This window comes from Phyllopteryx taeniolatus, chromosome 9, assembly GCF_024500385.1.
Source record: "Phyllopteryx taeniolatus isolate TA_2022b chromosome 9, UOR_Ptae_1.2, whole genome shotgun sequence".
NCBI lineage: Eukaryota > Metazoa > Chordata > Actinopteri > Syngnathiformes > Syngnathidae > Phyllopteryx > Phyllopteryx taeniolatus.
This window is the reverse complement of record NC_084510.1, coordinates 1,565,523-1,575,397: the sequence shown is the minus strand read 5'-3', so window position 1 is coordinate 1,575,397 and position 9,875 is coordinate 1,565,523. Positions and strand designations below refer to the sequence as shown.

The window sequence follows — 9,875 nt, the reverse complement described above, 5'->3', positions numbered from 1 at the left end:
AAATTGCCCGTAGGCATGACTGTGAGTGCGAATGGTTGTTTGTTTCTATGTGCCCTGTGATTGGCTGGCAACCAGTTCAGGGTGTACCCCGCCTCCTGCCCGATGACAGCTGGGATAGGCTCCAGCATGCCCGCGACCCTAGTGAGGAGAAGCGGCTCAGATAATGTCTGGATGGATGGGTGTTGCAGGCATTAAATTCAAAATGAGGAAATATTTGCAAAAAAACTATGATGTTCATCAGTTTGAAAATGAAATGTATTGACTCTGTAGTGCATTCAATTGAATATAGGTTGAAATGGATTTGGAAATCGTTGTATTCTGTTTTTGTTTATGTTTTACACAATGTCTCAACTTCATTGGAATTTGGGTTTGCAGGATGCCAAGGAAGGCACTGGAGCCATGTGGCACATTTATTTTTTATTGTAGAACTTTGAACCTAGTAGTTTCATCTCTGTCAAAGATAGACACTTCCAAACAATAACCTCCCACCAGACTATATCTGTACATATGTCCTGTCACCCCATGCTACCACTGCCAAGTTCATTGTCTATATTTATTCTCTAGACCAACAGCTGTTCAGTCAAGCAGTCCTGTACAAGTAGAGGGGAGCGCTATTCCCCAGACTCATGAAGATGAGTGGGAACACTGCATGAACTTGGAGAATATCACTTTTAGTTTTAAGTAAATACTAAATTGTTGCAATGGCAGACAGTAACAGCGCCCCGTTATCGTCCTTCATCATGGATGAAGAAACTCTGAAGAGAAAACAGAAGGAGAAGTTAAAGAAACTGATGGCCACAGGAGGCAATCCCAGGCCTGCACGCTCTCTCCTCTTCTTGACACTCAGGAATCCCTTCCGACGGGCTTGCATAAGTATTGTGGAGTGGAAGTATCCTCATTGAAAGGCAAATAGTTCAAAAAGATATGATGACATGTAGTTGGATAAGTAAAATTTTGGAATGCAATTTTCATTGGTGATCTTTAATTGCTAATCATTAATTTTTGTGTAAACTAAAGACTGTGAGGAGAAATTTTTGGAAGCTTATTTTGTAAGAAAATAATATTTTTCCTTACGACACCAAAAACAAAGTTCAGAGTACAATAACAATCAGAAAAGACCTGATTCATAGTCATTAATAAAAACTATTACAGTTGGCATTTTCCTATAAATGACTTTCAGACCTTTTGAAATCATTATCCTACTGGCCATTTTTGCTAACTGTGTGGCCCTGGCTGTGTACTTACCCATGCCAGAGGAAGACAGCAACATCACCAACAGCAATCTGGTGAGTCGGAATGATTGTGTGTTTTTTGTGTGTGCTTGTTACATCAATGTGCATTTACTGTTTTTTCAAACAGTCACAATTTTGTTTTTTGAGTAGCTGAAGAAACATCAAATTTTTAGGTAGTTTGGTCTACCGTTTTGCTCAGTCAGTTGGGATAGGTTTAATCTCCTTCTTAACCCTGAACTCAATTTTGATTTACATGATAATCATTCATTGGGCTGTTAGACTCCTGGTTCCATAAATTGTCACAATTCAGTATGTGCAAGTGGCTGGGTGACCATTCTAGATCAAGGAATTAAAAGACGTTTGCTCAGCTTTCAATATAACATAGACGACGTATACTGTATGATAAGGGTACATCCCCTCTTACTTGTTAAGACAGAAAGGCAGAGACAGAGTTGTATTTCATCAGAAAACTGTTTATGACTGAAACAGTTTCCCTCTGTGAATAGAATTGGATTCAGATGAGAGATAAAATCCATCCATTCAGTTTCTATTGCGCTTATCCTTGTAAGGGTTTCAGGTGAGCTGGAGCTTATCCCAGCCAACTTCAGACGCGAGGTGGGGTACACCCTGGACTGGTCGCCAGCCAATCGCAGGGCACATTGAAACAAAGAGTTGAGTCGCTGCTCCTCCGCATCGAGAGGAGCCTGATGAGGTGGCTCAGGCTTCTGGTTAGGATGCCCCCCGGACTGGTGAAGTGTTCCTGGCGCGTCCCACCGGGAGGAGGCCCCGGGGACGCGCTGTTTCCCCGCTGGCCGGAATGCCTCGGTATCCCCCGGAAGAGCTGGACGAAGTGGCTGGGGAGAGGGAAGTCCGGGCTTAAGCTGCTGCCCTTGCGACCCGACCTCTGATAAGTGGAAGAAAATGGATGCATGTATATTTTCTAAGGCTATTTTTTAACAATACATTTTCTTTATTGTTCTTAATTTAGATTTTTAAAAAAAAATGTTGGTCGCGACTCAGCGACAATAGAAAAATGTGACAACAGTTGAGAACCACTGATTTAGAGTCTTCAATTAACATGCATTGTTTTTCGAATGTGGGAGGAAACCGAATTACCCGGAGAAAACCCCTGATAGCACCAGGACAAGATGCAAACTCCACACAGGAAGGCCAGAGCTCGGAGTCAATCCCACAACCTCTGAACTCTGAAGTGGACATGCTGTCGTCCACAGTACCAAATAAAATCTCATTGTTATAAGTATCCTCATCCTCGGTCACTGAGTGCCACTGATGGTGCAGCGGTTCACTTAAATGACTTCTGCACAAGTGGAAAGGTTTCTGTTCCCACTCGCTGACAGTTTGAATGTGTATGTGAATGGTTATCTTTCTCTGTATGTGCCCTGTCATTAACTGGTAAACAGTCCAGGGTGTAGTTCACCTTTTGCCCAAAATCAGAGAGAATAGGCTCGAGTTTCCCACACTGCTCTGAACATGAAACGTGGAATAGAAAATGGATTGATGGAGTCTTCAAACACATCTTTTTTTTAAGTTTCGTTCCACCTGTGTCATGCCATTGTCATCATCACAACCAAATAATTTTGAACCCTTAAAATAAATGCCTCACAGCATGAAGGTTATGGTTGGTAATATCGGCTTGGACCTGGGGCTCTTATGTTTAGTTTTTAGATGTTTACATGTTCTCCCTGTGCTTTTGTGGGTACTCTCATATTTGCCCAAAGATATGAGTGTCAGTGGAATGTGTCCTATGGCTGGTGATCATTCCAAGGTCTACCCTGCCTCTTGCCCTAGGTCAGCTGGGATAGGCCTCAGCTTCCCTGTGACCGCAAATAGAACAGTAAGAAAATGTATGACAAGGTGGATAACATTACATTACCCTGAACACAGAACATAGCAGTAATTAATGATATACGAGATTTTCAAATTGTCCTTTCACCTTACACTTACTTAAAGAAGATAATTAATACTGGTTTCAGTACTAACATTTTACGTCACCTGGAAAGCCTTTTCCTGTTTCTGTTGTATTTATTGTCCACACAGACAACATGGATTTCATTCAATCTCTATCTTTATTACATACAGCATATTTATACATTGACATTTTTATTTTAGTTTTTATGTAACTATATTTGTAACGACAACAACAATAGTTTAGCAATAATTGTTCATTTCACACCACAGTTTCACGCAATGAAAACTCACTAGATGAGATTACTAGACTCTGGGTCTAGACTCTAGTATCCATAAAATTTCACAGTTTACTCGTGTCAATAAAGTCCTTTAAATGATTTTAACTTAGTGATGGACCTGAATTGGCTGTGCTGCAAAAATGATGTAAAATGGGATCCACATAGAATCTCTTTTCTTCTGTTAAAGTACAAAAGAACAGCATTCTTACTTGACTAAATCAATCATTTCACCATTAATAAGTACACACTAATCGATTACTGCATCACATACAATATTTATCGAAAGGATATCAAATTTTGGGTTATTCATTGTAGGAGTCATTATCTGTGTTTATACGGTGTTGTGGAAAAAGTAATTTAGTATTTAGTATTTTATATCTAATTCTTACTTTTTTTTGAAGAGTTTACCGACTTTAATGTTTAAGAGCATCAAACAAATCTAAATATCAGACAAAGATAACACAATTAAACATACAATTCAGTTTTTAAATGGTGATTTTATTTATTAAGAGGAGGGGAAAAAGTATTCAAAGCTACCTCACCCCTGTTAAATCATGAATTAACAGTGGCTAATCACATTTATTTGGAAAGCTGAGTTCATTTTCACTGACCACACCCAAGCCCCGTTACCTCAAAACCTGTTCAATCAAGGAATCACTTAAATAGAACCTGTCTGACAAAATCAAGTCAGCCAAAAGATCCCCAAAAGCTGCAACAAAATGAGTACATTTACTTTGATTCATTAGCATGGAAGGACAAGTATACAAGGACACCCATGGGCTCATGTAACTGCTTTATCCCCGTGAAGGGCAGTGGGATAAGTCAGTCAGTGTGTTATGTATCTAAAATAGACTGGTATCACGCTAGCAGTGTAAAAGCAGAGAGTGCTTGTCTTCACTGAAAGGGGAGAGGCCATAAAAACATTCCAATACAGTGTGGGTTTGTAAGTGACTAGAATATAGACAATTGAAAACAAGTGAGATAAGCAACATAAAACAAAGGCAGCGGATATTGTAAATCAACTCAAGAGCAGTGCAATCCTCAATGCAATTTATGGTTATAATAGTTAGTTCAGAATAGGTCGGTAAATACTAGATTGATCCCAAAGCAAATAATACTGGATAGTATAATATTTACAATGTTGTCAAGATGAGATTAATAGTTTATCATATCATGTGGTTATATCTCATCATCTTGGTCTCTCCTCATTTAATTTCAATGAATATTTCAGCGAAACATTTTTCAATTTATCGTTTTCGTGGTATATTCAGAGTACAAATGTTGCAACTTTGTCATTTTATAACCCAGTGCCCATTATTTTTAAATTGACCTCAATGCACGCAGATGCACATAGGCTGTGAATCATGATTTTTTATGTCAGAATTTTGAAAAATGGTTGAAATCCCTAACAGTACCATTATGGGGTGCCATTTTGTCACATTTAGCTTCAAACAGTGCTTGAAAAACTGGTGTGAATTTTCGAGGGTCGATTTTCTGCACATTTACAACAATATTTGTCATCTTAAATAGTGAACTCCAAATATTAAATGTTACGCCTAAAACTTAAATCCAACTGTTGAAAATATAGCTAAATATAAATCTTAAACTAAATGTTGAATGTAAATGTAAATATATACACTCAATCTAAATGTTAAATTTACAGTATATCTAAATAGAAACTTGAATGTAAATGTTAAATATATATCTAATTATGAATCTTATATGAAAACATTTAATCTGCGATTGTCAGCTGTAATAGGCTCCAGCTCACCGTCGACCCGAGTGAGGATAATCTTTTCGGAAAATTGATGGATAGATGAAAATGTTATATATATCTAACGGTGAATGACTGGTTAGCACATCTGCCTCACAGTTCTGAGGACCCGTGTTCAAATCCGGCCTCGCCTGTGTGGAGTTTGCATGTTCTCCCCGTGTCTGCGTGGGTTTTCTCCAGGTTCTCCAGTTTCCTCCCACATTCCAAAAACATGCATTTTAGGTTAATTGGCGACTCTAAATTGCACGTTGGTGTGGATGTAAGTGTGAATGGTTGTTTGTTTATATGTGCCCTACAATTAGCTGGTGATCACTTCAGGGTGTACCCCGCCTCTCCCCCAGAGTCCCAACACGCCTGCCACCCTACAAGCGGTACAGAAACTGGATGAATGGATATAAACATAAATCTTCAATATCAATCTGTCAATCTAAATAGAAATATTGAATTTAACTATTAAATGTTAAATCTAAATGTTTCGTATTGAACTAAATATCTAGCTAATATGCAAATCCTCACTGCCAAGAAACTGAAGTGCTAAAATAAAAGCTGTGTGTTTGTAGTGTCAAAAAACATACAGTAAAGATCTTATCCAGGGAAATTGACCCTCGGACATACGTACATTATCACAACCTGAAATAACAAACCAGTTTGGGGAAACTATTATTACCATAAGTGTTTAGTGTAACTTTTATGAAGAAGTGTCGCCTCGGCACTGCCCTGCAATGGGTTATGGCTGAGTGCAGCTGGAAGCTACCGCTTATCCCTCTGGAAAATTTTCTTTTTTGTTTAAATGGTCACTTTAACCAGGATCCATCATGTAGAGTTAGCACAGGTATAACACAGGTTGGTTTGCACGTCTTGGTGCGATAAATCCTCGCTGGCTGGGCCCTCTGCCTCCTAGCTAACACAGACCTGGTCTGGCATCTGACATCGGTTGACTTCCACTATCAGCGCTGGACAACAGAAGCAGAAAGCAGCCATTAGTGTGGACGTCGCGAGGCAGGGGCCGGGAGAGCAGGGAGGGTGAAATTTCCCTTACCATTTATTGATCCAAGTCAATCTCCATGGTTGACGTCGGTTCTCTCACGGCCGGCGAGCAAGCAGTCTGAGGTGGGCAGGCCAGTGCGAAGCACTGATCTCTGGCTTCTCACGTTCTCTCTTTCTTCCCCCCCTTCAGTCCCTGCGCTCCAAGCTCCTGCCCACATAAATGGTTGCTTTCTGCTTCGCCTGTCCAGCGCTGAATGTTGACGGCGACCGATGGCAGATGCCAGACCAAAAAGAAAACTTCGGAGGGAGAAACGGCAGCATGGTGCACTCGACTGTCAACCATCCAGAGCAACGCTGCTACGTCGATTCCTCTTCACAGACGCAGACGTTGTTTCCGGAATGCCTAAAAGAAAACTGTTTCTTTTTGTTTTTTTCTTGAATGTGTGTATTGCTTTTTCTTGAATGTATTGCTTTTTGTGTACAGTCGTGATTGTGTTGTGGTCTTTACCAGATATAGCTATATAATACTTAAACTAATACTGAATTAGGTTGTAGTTGTTTTGAATTGTGTTTCACTTTTAACTGTGTCATGGTTGTTTTCTTGCAGGAAAGCCTGGAATACATTTTCCTCATCATCTTCTCTGTAGAATGTTTCCTGAAGATAATTGCCTATGGATTTCTTTTTCATGCAGATGCTTACTTAAGAAACTGCTGGAATATTTTAGACTTTGTTTGCGTATCAGTTGGGTAAGTTGGAATTTTTGCTGGGTCTCCTTATAACATTATGAATACTTTCCTTTGGATTTTTCTTTTCTTTTTTTTTTCCCCATGTTCATTGTGTCATTTATTTGAAAATTGTGAAGAAGTAGAACTTGAAGAAGTAGGAGTATGAATTGTGCATTTTATTTAGTACTACATAGCTCTTTATTTGGCGGCACGGTGGACGACTGGTTAGAGCGTCAGCCTCACAGTTCTGTGGTGCGGGGTTCAATCCCCGTCCCCGCCTGTGTGGAGTTTGCATGTTCTCCCCGTGCCTGCGTGGGTTTTCTCCGGGCACTCCGGTTTCCTCCCACATCCCAAAAACATGCATTAATTGGAGACTCTAAATTGCCCGTAGGCATGACTGTGAGTGCGAATGGTTGTTTGTTTCTATGTGTCCTGCGATTGGCTGGCAACCAGTTCAGGGTGTACCCTGCCCCTTGCCCGATGACAGCTGGGATAGGCTCCAGCACGCCCGCGACCCTAGTGAGGAGAAGCGGCTCAGAAAATGGATGGATGGATGGATAGCTCTTTATTTATCAAAACTGTCTCTTGAAGTTCCAGTTGTTAAAATAGTACTTAGTCGGACATTTGTTGCTCTTGCAGACTGTTCACTGTGGCTGTGGACGCTATTAATCACATCAGTGGAGTAGAACCTGTAGTTGGAGAAAAAGGTGGTGGTTTCGATATGAAAGCTCTGAGGGCATTCAGAGTCCTTCGACCATTGAGACTGGTGTCTGGAGTCCCAAGTAAGAAGTTCTTTTTCCGAACAGACTCTTGTCCCAATGATGCAATAATACCACACAGCATTTTTCCACTTTTTTCAGAGCAGAGATCTTCAACAAACAGACAGCTTTAAACTCACGGAATTCCTTCTCAGTGCTTGTTGTTACACATTAAGTCATTTTAAATCTACTCTGTGTAACACACAGCACAAAATGCCACGTTAGTGCAGACAGTTGACACCCTGTCAATACGCAGATTTCAGGAGAACTATAGTAAACCCAAGGGAGTATGTAGTGTATTGCCCTTATTGCGGTGAGGAACAAGCTGTTCTTGAAGTGAAGTGTTGTGGTAGAGAACGCTCTGTACCTTCTTCCCCAGTTCACCATTTAAAAGATGTGATGGGAGGGTTGGGTGAAGTCAAAGATAATTTCCTTTGTTGTGTTTATTCTTTGGTGTGTAGCTTGAGTCTATTGATGGACTAGGAAGACCAACGATTTCTGGATAAATTATTTTTAAGCCTTGATTCAACCTTTGCAGATTTAGTATGGATATCAAAAAGTTATTTGATTCTAAAATGTATTTTGTTCTTCCTTAGGCCTGCAAGTAGTCATGAACTCCATCCTGAAGTCCATGCTGCCCTTGTTTCACATAACCCTACTGGTCTTTTTCATGGTTACCATCTACTCTATCATGGCTCTTGAGCTATTCAAATGTAAAATGCATAAAACTTGCTACTACACAGGCACCGGTATGTTGTACTGTTGTTGTTTTTTTGCCATTACAAACATATAGTGTTGTCAGAGCTACTTTGCTTGTATTTACACGTATATGTATAACATGCACTAACTTAGCTGTATGGGTACAGCTCAACCTATTTATTTTAAAAGGACAATGTATAGAATGTTCATTACTGTACCTTGACAAAGCCTTTATTACAAATGAATGCACGGACCTACATTAAATCTTGCCATTTTGTCCATTCTCAGACATCATTGCTACAGTGGAGAATGAAAAGCCTGCCCCATGTGCCCAAGCAGGGAATGGTCGTCGTTGCTCCATCAATAGCACCGAGTGTCGAGCCGGCTGGCCTGGCCCAAACCATGGCATCACTCACTTTGACAATTTAGGATTTTCAATGCTGACTGTGTACCAGTGTATCACTACACAAGGGTGGACTGATGTCCTATACTGGGTAATATAGGATCTGATGTTCTTGTGTGTTGCGTATACGCTGTTATAATTTTTTCTCAAATGACACAGAGCAGGGATATCTAACATAAATACCAATAAACAGGTGAATGATGCAATTGGAATGGAATGGCCCTGGATCTTTTTCACCACACTCATCCTGGTCGGTTCCTACTTCGTGCTCAACCTTGTTCTTGGTGTACTTAGTGGGTAGGAACACCTTTAGCCCTTTAACCTTTTTGATGAGTTCAGTTTAGGTTTTTATTTTCTCATTTACATCACTGTTTTCATTTATATCTATTTAACTTTTTCTGGTCGTCTTTATGACTAGTGAGTTCACCAAAGAACGAGAGAAGGCCAAGTCCCGAGGTGAGTTTCAGAAGTTGAGGGAGACCCAGCAGCTGGATGAAGACCTGAAGGGTTATATGGAGTGGATCACCCAGGCTGAAGTCATGGATATTGACCAGGAGGGACAGAGTGAGGCAAACAAAAAAATGTTGAGGAATTGAATACTGTAGACAAATAACATACAGATGCAGAACTTATTGAGTAAACCAAACCACCGATATTGGGCAAGCTACTCTACTTGGAAAATATAATGAGATAAGGTACAATGTATTCTATGTTACAAATAAGGTGTAATTTTTAAAATGCTGTTATTGTACTGTTAGGGTATGAATAAACACCTTAATCCCAAAATCTTTGGATAACCATGTCTGTGTAGATTCTCAATCATCCAGATCATGCCTCAATTCAACTTTTGCGGATTTGCATAGTCGGGCTTCCTTCTACCGGTATCACTGCAATTCAGTGTCTTAGACTAATGCAGTGACAGCACTGTGGTATTATTAACATAAACGAACAGTGTGTACGAAACAAAAAATGTGTTGTAGTTGCAGATGTAGTCATCGTACTGCTCTATTAAATTTAGCTTTTTCTTATCAATTATCAAATCAGTTATTTAAATTTACCACAAGAATGTGTTTTGTAGAGAAAATAAGC

The 9,875-nt window shown here is 40.0% G+C and overlaps 1 protein-coding gene across 7 annotated transcripts in view; it reads left to right on the top strand.

The window, feature by feature from the left end:
• The first annotated feature begins 584 nt into the window (after window positions 1–584).
• Window positions 585–9,875, top strand: part of LOC133483173 (dihydropyridine-sensitive L-type skeletal muscle calcium channel subunit alpha-1-like) — a 43,647-nt gene continuing 34,356 nt past the window's right edge. For 5 of the 7 annotated variants that reach the window (XR_009790045.1, XR_009790046.1, XM_061783951.1 and 2 more), the window contains exons 1-8: window positions 585–889; window positions 1,181–1,286; window positions 6,808–6,947; window positions 7,566–7,708; window positions 8,281–8,433; window positions 8,672–8,877; window positions 8,980–9,083; window positions 9,205–9,350. Coding sequence is in view for 5 of the 7 variants with exons in the window: in XM_061783951.1 (XP_061639935.1) it covers window positions 702–889; window positions 1,181–1,286; window positions 6,808–6,947; window positions 7,566–7,708; window positions 8,281–8,433; window positions 8,672–8,877; window positions 8,980–9,083; window positions 9,205–9,350 (1,186 nt within the window). In the remaining 2 variants the exon portion in view is untranslated. Of the gene's footprint in view, window positions 890–1,180; window positions 1,287–6,390; window positions 6,948–7,565; window positions 7,709–8,280; window positions 8,434–8,671; window positions 8,878–8,979; window positions 9,084–9,204; window positions 9,351–9,875 lie in introns of those variants that run through there. The other 2 variants (XM_061783950.1, XM_061783952.1) reach the window with 2 other exon arrangements.